Raw genomic sequence first — 13,273 nt, 5'->3', positions numbered from 1 at the left:
ATTATTCTAATTCTAAAACGTAAGTTATTTTCTGAATAGCCGTAGTATTAATGTTAATCTCAGAGAATTTTTGGTGGGTGTTAGTTATTACTTCAAAACAGTCGGAACATTAGCAGGGAACCTTAAGTGGTTATTTAATTTCATTATCTGACTGCTGCTTTTCAGGATATTGGAGTGTTGATGGCATTCATAGTGCGTGTGTATGACACAGATGACAACCAAAATCTTGAGCGACCTTTTCAGCAGGTGTAGCAGCAAAGTGTACCGCAGTAGAGTGTGTTTTCCCTGGGGTTCTGCAATATTCTCCCTTGGTATGGTGTTTATTTGTGAGGAGGTTTCAATAAGTAATGCAACACTTTCTTCTGAAAGCAGGTTCGTTTTATTGAGGATTCGCCCCCCTTTTTTATCTACAACACCCTATTTTTCGACAGAGTCTTCGTTCAATGTGACGGTCTTACGCCACCTAACTGAGAGTGCCTGTATGCTCGCATGGTACCAGTCTACTGGTCGTCGTCGAAGCCAGCATCTTGCTGCATCAATAATCTTCCCATCATCCACGTACTGCTTTCTGCGGAGTGAATCCGTTATTGGACCAAACAGGAGGAGGCCGGAAGGTGAGATATCTGGGCTGTAGGATGGATGAGGAAGAACATTCCAGTGAAGTTTTGTGAGCTCCTTTCAGGTGCGCAGACTTGTATGAGGCATTGCGTTTTCATGGAGAAGTAGTCCGTTTGCATTTTTGCGACGACTAACACGCTGAATTCATTTCTTCAGTATCCTGAGTGTAGCACAATACACTCCAAAGTTGATCGTTGCACCGCGAGGAAGGACATCAAACAGAACAATCCCTTCAGAGACTCAGAAGACCGCCATAAATTTACTGGCTGAGGATGCAGCCTTTGCACCTTTTCTTCGGAGGATAGGTGATATGGCGCCACTCCATGGATTCCCGTTTTGCTTCCGGTTGAAAGTGCTGAACCCATGTTTCATCGCCTGTAATCGTGTTCGACAAAAAGTTATCACGATCAGCGTCGTAACGCGCAAGCAGTTTTGGTGCTCTTTATAGTGTTCTGTTAGGCGGCGAGGAACCTAGCAGGCAGACACCTTTGAGTACACCAATTGGCGGACAGGAGTATCAGCATTACCAAAAGAGACGTCCACCTGAGCAGCGAGGTGTTCGATTCTGATCCGTCGATCACCTCGAATGAGAGTGTCCACAAATTGTAACATTGCAGGAGTCAGAGCTGTGATCGGCCGGCCGATACGTGGAAGATCTGACAGGCTTGCGCGACCCTATTGCGATGATGACAGACGCCTTGCCCAACGACTCACGTGCTTTTGTTCACTGCCACGTCTCCGTAGACATTCTGCAAGCGCTTATGAGTATCTGCGATGCTCTGGTTTTTCGCCAAAAGAAACCCAATGACAGCTCTCTAGTTGTAATGCATCTCTGTTAACAAACACCATTTTGAAAGCTACGTATAGCGCTCCCACTTATCGGAAGCTCATGAAACTGTAGGTGCTGAAGCGGGAATATTCCACGATGTATCACAAGAAGTTCCGCATTTTTTAACTGAAACTGACCGAGAAAAAAGTGTTGCATTACTTATTGAACGCCCCTCGTAGATTGGCCATTTCAAGTTTTTCTTCTCAGCATTGGAATTATTTATTAACAACCTTCGTTGCTCTTCAGCAGCGCTCTTTTTCCCTTTTGAAAACAACACACGTGCCAAAAGAGTGTCCCTTTATAAGCATTGCAAAGTAAATCTTAGATAGCCGATATACCTCCCGCAGTCAACGAATTCCGTGCAATATGGGATCGTTAAGCTGTAAGGTACTTCGATCAGAACTCGACCCCATCTATTTTGCCTTTTTGTTGCTACCGTACAGCCGAAACCAGAGGGGGGTGCCCTCCTACGTTGACACTTGGGGAGCCTCACCTGTAGCGACGTTGTGTGTCGATATGCTTTTGCCGGCCGCGGTGGTCTCGCGGTTCTAGGCGCGCAGTCCGGAACCGTGCGACTGCTACGGTCGCAGGTTCGAATCCTGCCTCGGGCATGGATGTGTGTGATGTCCTTAGGTTAGTTAGGTTTAAGTAGGTCTAAGTTCTAGGGGACTGATAACCACAGCAGTTGAGTCCCATAGTGCTCAGAACCATTTGAACCATTTCGATATGCTTTCTTCCCTGTCTTCAGCCCTGCTCGTGTAAACAGGGTGAACCCGAACTCCACCGACAAAATTTCGAAGGTTGTTCAGGATTTCGGAGTATTTTGGTACAAGCAACCTGTGGTCTCCAGTGGCTGGCCACAGCGAAACTGCATTTCATTTGATTTCTTACCTCCTTTCGTCTTTGTGTCGGGACCACACTGAAAATATCCGCACACCGGCTGTTTCAGCAAGCCAAAGCGCGGCACACTCTCACACTCTGCACTTCACAGCAGGAACCACATTGCTGTACGGTGTGAACAACAACGGTTTGACCACGATGGTCTCATTCCATGGCCAACTCGATCACTACAGGTGTCATCAATCGACTAAATTTTCAGGTGGCTTGTGTAGAGCATAGTTTACGAGACTTCTATCGATACTGACGAAGTTATGGCTGCTGGAATTGTCGCAGCTGCGGAAACTCCTGGGTACTTGAAGGCGTAAGACAGTCGATGACGCGTCCGTGCGGTTTATACCGTGGCCATGTAGGACGACATTATGAACAGTAACTGTAAGGGAACAGTTTTACGCACTGAGAGAACTGATTGAACACACTTTGATAAAAGTGTACTTGTTTAGTTTCACATTATTACCGTATTTTTCACTGTTGTTAAAGTATTTTCACAGATTTGTTTTGGATGTAGACATTCCACAGCTACCTGTTTCTCATTTATTTATTTATTTATTTTCCGTTCCTCCTCCTAGTTTCTGGGCTGCACTCACTTTCGAGCAATCTGTATAAAAAGTGAGAGTCACATAAAAATAGTATTTTCGTAAATTTGAATGTAACAGCATTAACGTGTCATTAGTTTATGTAATAGACAATCGGAAGATTAAAGTATACAAAGCATAAAATGTAGCTTAGGAGACAAATGCATACGTAACATGTATATAAATAGCTCCATTTCGTCGGAGGAGTACAGTAGGTATGATTCACTTAAAGGTAGTGAAGCTATCAAGGAGTAATAATTTAAACCATACAGTCAAAATAAATTTGTATTCAACGTCATTTATTCTGAGCTGTATTTGTCGTGAACATCTTGACATTTTACTACGCTATTCACTATCTCTCTTCTTTATCATACGAAGCAAAGCTATTTCTCATATACTGAATGCCTGTTCATCACCTAAATTACATTTAGTGTTGTCTATTACGTAAACTGATGTCGGATTAATGCTGTTATAATAAAATTTATTTTTATGACGTGCCTCGGGTTTTTTTTTTTTTTTACAATTTTTATACCGGATTGCTTGAAAATGTGGTACGACCGCAAAACTGGCAGCAAGAATCTGAAGCCATTTTGCCTGTTTTTCGATCGTGACTGTCTCAAGAAATATGTAAAGGTTTTTAACTACCGCTAACTGTCACAAATTTATTAACTAATGTCGCACAATAAATAAATAATACTTTAGTTAGCAAATTTTGTGACAGATAGCGGTAGTTAAAAACCTTTACTAGCAGCAAGAACGAAAGTAAAATAAATGATGTAGCTTCGAAACACTTTTCCCAATGCAAATTCTTCATCAGGTACGGGCCCGCAAATGAAATTATCCTTGAAAAGTATCTTCGCAGAAAAAAAGTAAGAGGGATATTTTTTTGTTGTTATTGTGGTCTTCAGTCCGAAGACTGGTTTAATGGAACTCCCCTTGCTAGTCTTTGCTGTACACGCCTCTTCGTCTCTGCATCATAAGTAACGCAACCTACATCCATTATCCGTTTTAACCTGCCATGGCCTCGCTCTAAAATTTTTACCCTCCCTCACTCCCTTTCTGTCTCTCTCTCTCTCTCTCTCTCTCTCTCACACACACACACACACACACACACACACACACACAACTTCATTCCGTCACCAAATTGACAATTCCTCGATGATGCCTCGGAATGTGTCCTATCAACTGATCTCTTCTTTTAGTCCAGTTGCGCAATAAAAGTCTTTTCTCCCCACTTTGATGTAGTACATCCTTATTTGTTATTCAATGTGCCCATATAATATTCAGCATTCTTTTATACCACCGCGTCTCCTCTTCTTGTATGAGTTGTTCACGTTCAACTTCCATACAAGGCTACACTCCAGACGAATACCTTCAGAAAAGATTTTCTAACACTTAAATCTATATTCAATGTTAATAGATTCCTGTTTTTCAGAAATGCTTTCGTTGCTATTGCCTGTCTGCGTTGTATATTTTCCCCACTTCGGCCATCAGGTATTTTGCTGCGCCCAAGTAGCAAAACTCATCAATTACTTTTAGCATCTCATTCCCTGATCTGATTCCCTCACCATTATCTGATTTGGTTCGATTACATTCAATTATACATATAACAAAGCGAATAAATCGTAATAACGTTATTACTTCTTCATAGAACTTCTGGAAAACACTGGTCTTTTATACCAAAATACGAAGAAAATATCCCTGACAAAATCCAAAATTTTGTCGGCGTAGGAAGTGTTACCTTCATAGCTGGGCACAAGACCTTTAATCCGTTAATCGTTAATTAACGAAGTTAACTTTTCGACCAACGGATTAACGTTTAAGTTAATTTTCTTTAACTTTCTTTGAATTCGTTTATCATTAATCAGGTTGTTACTATTTACGACAAAAATGACGTCGCGACGACTGCGGAAATCATGTTCTGACAAGTTCGGATCGTGTAGGTGTAAGTTCTAGGGGACTGATGACCTCAGATGTTAAGTCCCCTAGTGCTTAGAGCCATTTGAACCTTTTTGAACTAACTTGTTGTCTTAGTTAGGCGTCGCCGACCGCAGCGCCGTATTCTGTCTGTTTACATAACTCTGTATTTGAATACGCATGTCTATACCAGCGTCTTTGGCGCTTCAGTGTATTATGAGTTAAAAATTAACTTTAGCTTTCGATAAATCTCCTGTAAAGTAACGCAGTTACCTTTTTTAGTAACGGATTAACGATTAGCGAAGCTAATTTTTTTTATTCATGTTGTCCGTCTCTGGTTACCACGTAGTAAGAGACACTACAAACCCCACTCCGAAACTGCCTGAATGCTTTACGTTTTAACGGCGAGGATAGAAGTTGCGAGTGGACAGCCGCCAGCTGCTGGCCGAGGGTGCAAGCAGATGTGAAGGGGTGGGTAGTGTGAGAGGACAGGGCCGCGGCAAGTGCTCCTAATTGCGGGTAACGAGCGCCTTGGCGACGGTCCCGGCCGTCCCTATTGTCGCCAATTTGCCGGCCGCTGACGCGCCACTTGTGGCATGTTCTTGCGCGCGCCACTGCTGCTGCTGCTGCGCCGCGCCGGTCGCTGAACCACAGCGCGGCACTGCACAGCGGGCGGTTTTCTATGACGGCTCACCTCGTCGCGAAAGGGGAGACAAAAAAGGCCGGTCGCGGACAGCAGCTCGGCGGCTCGGCCTTGCTCCTGCGATCATCGCCGGCGCAGTGCCTCGGCCGCCATGCGCGCCGTGCACACGCGCTGGTGCGTTACCAGGCTCGTCAGGGTCAACGGCTGGTTCCTCTTCTGGGTGAGTAGGCCCGAGGCCCAAACACTTGCCTGTAGTTACGTTCAGCTCTCGCATTCAAATGTTTTCGAAACTTGCCAACGTCAGGAACGTACGTCAGTGGTATTAATTGCATACGCGCTAATTTGCGCACATTTTCCGCCCACAGAGAGGTGAATTACCGCTTGTACGTCTGTGCTTGGGATAAACTTGTTGAGCATAACTTCCTGCCAATTAAGAATGTTTGATGGTGGGACGGGGGGAGGGGAGGAGGGGGCAACGACGATTCAGTCCCGCTTCCGGACATACAGATTTAGGTTTTCCGTGATTTCCCGAAATCGTTCCAGGCAAATTCTGGGACGGTTCCTTTGAAAAGGGCACGGCCCACTTCCTTCCCCCTCTTCGACGCAGTCCGAGCTTTTGCTCCGTTTCTAATGATCTCGATGTCGACCGGTCGTTAAACTCAATCTTCCTTCCTTCCGGAATCTTTTCGTTTCGCGGGCAAATGCTCGACTGAGTTATCTGTGCACGACTCGCATTGGCAATTCACTTGACTGTACTTGATATACATCTACTTTTTTATACTAATTGAAGTAGAACTAGCCTTTCCGTAGGAATCATGAATCGCACAAAGCAGTGCATTAGCGACTGTCAGGAACGCCGTTGTCCCGCACTAAATAGATTCCTATATGTGAGATGCAAACTAGCGCGTGCGCACACACGCACGCACGCACACACACACACACACACACACACACACACACACAGCGCTGTCTCACATTCGTACTACACAACAAGATCTTCAGATAAAATGCTAAAGTTTTAAAGTAACAAGTAAATATTACTTACGTACGCTGTTAAGTAACAAAAATGTATTAAGAGGCAGCAAAATGAAAACAAGCCAGATCGGAAAAAGTATGGAAAGTGTTCACTACATCTAAAGTAATCGTAATAACTGTTAATACACTGCCAGACAAGACAGTGAGTATCTTCAGCGAAGAATGTTAGCGGTTGCCTGCGGAACCGTGATTGAACTCAGACATGCACCTCTTCTTCCGATCCAAATCGACGGACACGATTGTCTTTCCCCAGGACTCCTAAACTATGGAAATAGCTTGGGGAGGGATCGGGACGATTTGTAGGATGTATAAGGACTTCCCAGAGAAGCTTCTGCCCGCTCACATGTTGCCGAGGCTGTTTCGAGTATACTGCTGAAGTTTCCCTGACCAAGCCGTTTACACATTGTCCATACAGCATCGATCTCTCGCCATGCGATTACCAAACTTTTGGAGGCCTGGTGAAAGACATTCACGGCCGTCGATTTGCTTCGGACGAAAAGGTACACGCATGGGTGCAGACATGGTTCCGTAGGCAACTGCAAACATTTTTCCATGAAGACATTGGCCGTCTTGTCTCGCAGACGGATAGTGTATTAACAGTTATGGTGATTACCTTTGAAATAATAAACAGTTTATTTACTCTTTTCCATATGGCTCGTTTTTGATTTCCCCTTATATTTCTGACAGTTGCCTATATAATGACTCATTATAGAATATGAGAACTATATGATGATCAGTGTCAGATTTTTGAAAACTGCTTCATAAAAATTAACTATGTTCTGCACTGTTTTAGCTAACGGTATAAAATGATAAATAATATTTCAATGTTATTGAGTGTGAATGATTTGTCGAATGCTATTGGCAAGTTTTCAATCAAATACCTCGCCCCCTTTGTAGTGATTGTTTACATTACGTAACCTCCTACAGCAAATGAGTTATTTATTTAGTTACTGTCAGGTGCTTCAGATTCTACTTCAGTAACAGTAAAGTTCAGTCCCATAAATAAACATTGACGTACAAAGTTCTCAATAGCTGCAACGTCCTTTCTTGCCACCGATAAGTTTCGGTCAAAGATGACAGAAATGTTAGATAAGACACACGTTGCAATGACGCAGTCTCGCTGATGCCGCAATAAAGTATGCGACCGCCGCTACACGAAGACAAAATGTCTAATGGTTAATAACCTTGAATACTACTACTACTACTACTACTACTACTACTACTACCTCCTACTACTACCACCTGCTGCTACTACTACTACTACTACTACGTCGGCTTCGCATTCCGCAGTCGGTCTTCCGCCTCGCCAGTCAGCCTCCTTCTTCGACCCATGTATTCCTCTCCAGCAAGTCCCATAGTACTCGTGTCCTCTGTGATGCTGTCAGTCCGTCTCAGCCGTGCTGTTCTCCTCGCTCTGCTACCTCTGATGCAATCATCCTGCACCTGCCTGGTGATCTGGCCTTCTCGACGCATTACCTACCCTTACCAATTAAGTCTCATCTCTTTAGTCACTGCCACAATGCCCAGCGATTTGTACAGCCCCTGCAGCTCGCGGGCATGTGGTAGGATCGGAATTTGATGTCCAGTTAGTGCAGAATACGCGTAATACAATCAGCAGTACATGTCTGTTCCAAGTTTATTTCAACAGAGCGTGCAAATTTACTTCATCCTGCACATACAAACACGTAAAATGCGCGAATGGCCCGTACAGCCGGGCAGCTTCTCTCTCTCCAAGCTTCAAGCCTTGTTGCTTTCAAGTTTGGTGTTCGGAAGCCCTTCAAACGGTCATTAAGATTTCTTGTCTTCAGGTCATCCCTTTGTGTGCGTTCCTCGTCGTGTGAATCTGCAATAAATAATACAATCATCACATATATTCCGTAAGGCACTATACAGTGCACGGATGAGTGTGCATCGTACCTACGCTATGGTTTCTTTGCCATTCCACTCGCGTGTTGGGCCAGATAGAAAAGACTGTCTACCTGTCTCATTACGAACCCAAATCTCATCGTATTTTCGTGATCCCTATGCGCGATATACGATGGTGGCAGCATAATGATCGCATAGTCTTAATCGAATACGGGTTCTCTACATTTACGCATTAGGTTTCGCGAGAGTGACATCGTCTCTCTGTCAAGAATTCTCATTTAACTTTCCCATTTATTTCTGTTACACTTTCAGAAGGGCTATATCGCAGGCTATATAACCAGATGGCAGTTATAAGAGTCGAGGGGCATGAAAGGGAAGCAGTGGTTGGGAAAGGAGTGAGACAGGGTTGTAGCCTCTCCCCGATGTTATTCAATCTGTATATTGAGCAAGCAGTAAAGGAAACAAAAGAAAAATTCGGAGTAGGTATTAAAATTCATGGAAAAGAAGTAAAAACTTTGAGGTTCGCCGATGACATTGTAATTCTGTCAGAGACAGCAAAGGACTTGGAAGAGCAAGAGCAGTTGAACGGAATGGACAGTGTCTTGAAAGGAGGATATAAGATGAACATCAACAAAAGCAAAACGAGGATAATGGAATGTAGTCAGATTAAATCGGGTGATGCTGAGGGGATTAGATTAGGAAATGAGACACTTAAAGTAGTAAAGGAGTTTTGCTATTTGTGGAGCAAAATAACTGATGATGGTCGAAGTAGAGAGGATATAAAATGTAGACTGGCAATGGCAAGAAAGCATTTCTGAAGAAGAGAAATTTGTTAACATCGAGTATAGATTTAAGTGTCAGGAAGTCGTTTCTGAAAGTATTTGTATGGAGTGTAGCCATGTATGGAAGTGAAACATGGACGATAACCAGTTTGGACAAGAAGAGAATAGAAGCTTTCGAAATGTGGTGCTACAGAAGAATGCTGAAGATAAGGTGGGTAGATCACGTAACTAATGAGGAGGTATTGAATAGGATTGGGGAGAAGAGAAGTTTGTGGCACAACTTGACTAGAAGAAGGGTTCGGTTGGTAGGACATGTTTTGAGGCATCAAGGGATCACAAATTTAGCATTGGAGGGCAGCGTGGAGGGTCAAAATCGTAGAGGGAGACCAAGAGATCAATACACTAAGCAGATTCAGAAGAATTTAGGTTGCAGTAGGTACTGGGAGATGAAGAAGCTTGCACAGGATAGAGTAGCATGGAGAGCTGCATCAAACCAGTCTCAGGACTGAAGACCACAACAACAACAACAACAACAACAACATATCGCCTTGTTACAATCCTAGGAGCGCGCCTCCGAATTTGTTCTGTCTGTTCTCATGTCTACTTGATTAAGAGATACAGTCGCTGGAACAGCACTCTAGACCGGTCGCACTAGCGTCTCGTTTGCGTTTTCATTTATATGTAGCGCATTTTTCCCAGAACCCTTCCAGCAACCTAATAACGAGTTTACATGTTCGTCCCATTTCATATCGCATCTTAGTATAACCAAAACAAGCACTGTCTGATCAAAGGTATTCGGACATCTAGTACTGAACATTAATGTAGGACGTATCCACCGTTCGCCTTCATGACGGCTTGAACTCTGACGGGAAACAAGTCAAAATCAGGTGTCTGCTTGTCTGTGGAGGAATGGCGCCCCATTCTTTCTGAAGAGCCGAGACGAAGGAGGTAATGATGTTGGACGGTGGGTTCTAGAACGAAGTGGACGTTCTAACTCATCTCAAAACTGTTCTCTTCCGCTCAGGTAGTCTTTCTGGACAGGCCGGGCCATATCAGGAATGTTATTGTCCCCAAACCATTGCCTCGCAAATGCTGCTTTATGGCAGCGTGCCGCAGTGTCAAGTAGATACGAGGGTTGAATGAAGAGTAACGTCTCCACCTTCGTTAATTGGGTTTGGATGGGAATATTTTAATAAATCAAACGCAGAAATAATCCTTAGAATGTGGTCTATAATTACCAACTTTTCCACATAATCACCAGCCAATTGGATACATTTCCGCCAACGATGAACGAGTTTTCCGAAGCCGTCACGGAAGAAGTCGACACTCCATTTCCGCAACCACAGTCTCACAGTTCTCTCAACGTCTTCATCAGAAGCATAATGATGTCCCCGCAGATTGTCTTTCATTATCGGGAACAGATGGAAGTCAGACGGTGCTAAAACTGGACTGTATGGAGGATGGCATACGGTGGTGAGATTCAGTTCTGCTGTGGTGGCACGTGAAGTGTGTGGTTTTGCATTGCCATGCTGCAGGAAAACATTTTCCTTTTCGTTTCGGACGCTTGTTAGCCGTCGTTTCAGAGTTCGCAGCGTGTGATGTAACGCTCTGAATTTATTGTTGTTCCACGATCAAGGAAATCAACATGGATAACACCATCTGCGTCCCAGAACACTGTGGCTATGATTTTTCCAACTGAGGGCTGCGTCTTAAATTTCTTTTTCTAGGGCGCGTCTTTGTGTCGATATTCCATAGACTGATGTTTCCTCACCGGGTCGTAAGGGTGTACCCACGTTTCGTCTCCTGTCACAATTGAATGGAGAAAGGCATCACCTTCATTCTCGTAATGCGAGAGGAGCTCCTGGCAAATTTGAAGTCTGTGCGCTTTCATTTCAGGAGTCAGCATTCGGGGTACCCATCGTGCACAGTCTTCCGACAGCCAAGCAAAGCAATAATGTGACTCATACGTTCTTGTGAAATGCCGATTGTACTTTCAATTTCTCTCTGAGTGCTAGGACGATCGTCCTGAATCAGTCTGTCAACATTTTGCTTATGAAACTCGGTGGTTGCTGTCACAGGACGTCCAACTCTTTGTCACGCAGGTCGGATGTTCCCGCCTCAACATCATTAAACTTACTCACCCAACGATGCACAGTACTCACATCAACACAATCACCGTAAACTGCTTTCATTCTCTGATGAATCTACTTTGGGGTGACACATTCTGCTGTCAAGAATTCAATGACTGCACGTTACTTGAATCGCTTTGACCGACCGCCTGCGCAGGGTCCCATACTTTACACTGCAACAACACAACCGTTGAATGCTAAGGCTTCCCGCCAACTGGAGCTGTAGAGAGGAGACGACGTAAAAAGCCAGTACCTGCCGCATACCAATGCTGCCAACTGTTGAAGAGTTACGAAGGTGGAGGCATTACTTTTCAGCCAACCCTCGTACAAAGAATTATCGTCTCGGAACTGTAGCTCTACTGTATGCAGTACACAGTGCTGTAACATGTTTTCATGTCTTTCCGCATGTAGCTTTTCTTAAGCGCAATAAGGAGACCACATCGTAACAACGAAAGGCACCCGCACACCGTAACACCAACTCCTCCGCACTTCACTGTTGGCACTACACTTGATGGCTGGTAACTTTCTCCAGAAATTCGCGAAATTCGAACCTTTGTGTGGGATTGGCACAGAGTATAGCATGATTCGTCACTGTGATTTGTGTTGTATAGAAATCTCACAGTTGTGGCGACCCTGCTCAGCTTGCCACACCAAGCGACGGCCTGTGTCACTTAGGCCCTAAATCGGCGCTTCTGATGGGTTTGTTTCTCAGGTGGCATCCAATGACTGAACTGCGTTCCAATTCTTTGATCTCTCCTGGCCGAACCAAACTGCTCTTACTGCTTCTCTGCTGACAATGTAATACTCCCCGCCTCCTTTTATAGTGGCGGCTCCGCTTCTCGTGACCCGTAGTGGTCAACTTCACATTATATAGGGCTGTCCGGATACTTTGGATCAGATAGCGTACTTACACGGGTTACATGTGAAATGTGTTTAATCAGATAGTATCGGCTTCCTTTTTCTTTGTTGTACGCATTCTCTCAAGTTTGGCTCAAATGGTTCTGAGCGCTATGGGACTTAACAGCTGTGGTCATGAGTCCCCAAGAACTTAGAACGACTTAAAGCTAACTAGCCCAAGGACATCACACATATCCATGCCCGAGGCAGGATTCGAACCTGCGACCCTAGCGGTCACGCAGTTCCAGACTGAAGCGCCTAGAACCGCATGGCGACACCGGCCGGCTCTCTCAAGTTTATCCACATTTAAAGGGATCAGCCATTCATTACAGAACCAAATGTAAAATATGTTTTGCTTGAGGCTTTCGCGTCGTACCCGTTGTAAGTATGGTTCTCGGGCGAGACATTGGATGTCGTCGTGAAATTTCCACAGTATTTCGTCGGCGCAACTAACCGACATCTTCAGGTGCGGCGAACACACAGCGGAGCTGTGAACGAAGGCTCCTGTTTATGGAAGACTCCTATTTATGACAGTCTGAGAAGAAGCTGCGCTGGCGTGAACGCGCCAAATTCGGTGATCAGTACCATATTGCGCTATTGGGCACCAAATTTGGTGCGTTCACGCTTGTGGAGTTTCTTCTCAGACTGTCATAAATAGTAGGTTTCGGTCACAGCCTCACCAGTGTATTCGCCGCACCTGAAGGGATCAGTTGCGCCGACGAAATACTGTAGAAATTTCACGGAGACATCCGAGCACCATATTTACAAATGTAAAGTAGTTGTTAAACGAACTTGGGCCGGGAACAGCAGTGCTACCTGTGGCCAGGTGAGCGACGCACTAGAGCCGAGTTGCAGCCGGCTGCTGGACGAGTAGCAGACAGGCGGCAGCTAGTTCCTTTGTTAGAGCAAAGACGCGCAGTGCAGCGCAGCGCAGCTGGCGGCGGACGCGGACGGTTTGCGCAAGGCGCGCCGCGCTCCGCGCGCCTGCACCTGATTGTCTGCCGTGGTGGGCGGGGCGTGCCCCACAGTCCCGGTTCCGGCGCGGCCCCGCCGCGTCCGGCCGCCGCGCTGGCTGAGGCGCAGAT

The 13,273-nt window shown here is 45.1% G+C and overlaps 1 protein-coding gene across 4 annotated transcripts in view; it reads left to right on the top strand.

The window, feature by feature from the left end:
* LOC126248013 (regulator of G-protein signaling loco) overlaps positions 1 to 13,273 on the top strand; it is a 243,485-nt gene that overhangs the window by 91,522 nt on the left and 138,690 nt on the right. Inside the window, exon 1 of one of the 4 annotated variants that reach the window (XM_049948616.1) lies at positions 5,616 to 5,699. The exons of the other annotated variants lie outside the window; for them this stretch is intronic. Within the exon in view, the coding sequence (XP_049804573.1) occupies positions 5,631 to 5,699 (69 nt within the window). The 5' untranslated portion in view covers positions 5,616 to 5,630. Of the gene's footprint in view, positions 1 to 5,615; positions 5,700 to 13,273 lie in introns of those variants that run through there. 4 annotated transcript variants of the gene reach the window in all.

The sequence above is a fragment of the Schistocerca nitens genome, chromosome 1 (assembly GCF_023898315.1).
Source record: "Schistocerca nitens isolate TAMUIC-IGC-003100 chromosome 1, iqSchNite1.1, whole genome shotgun sequence".
Lineage (NCBI taxonomy): Eukaryota > Metazoa > Arthropoda > Insecta > Orthoptera > Acrididae > Schistocerca > Schistocerca nitens.
This window is presented reverse-complemented; position numbering and strand designations above follow the sequence as displayed.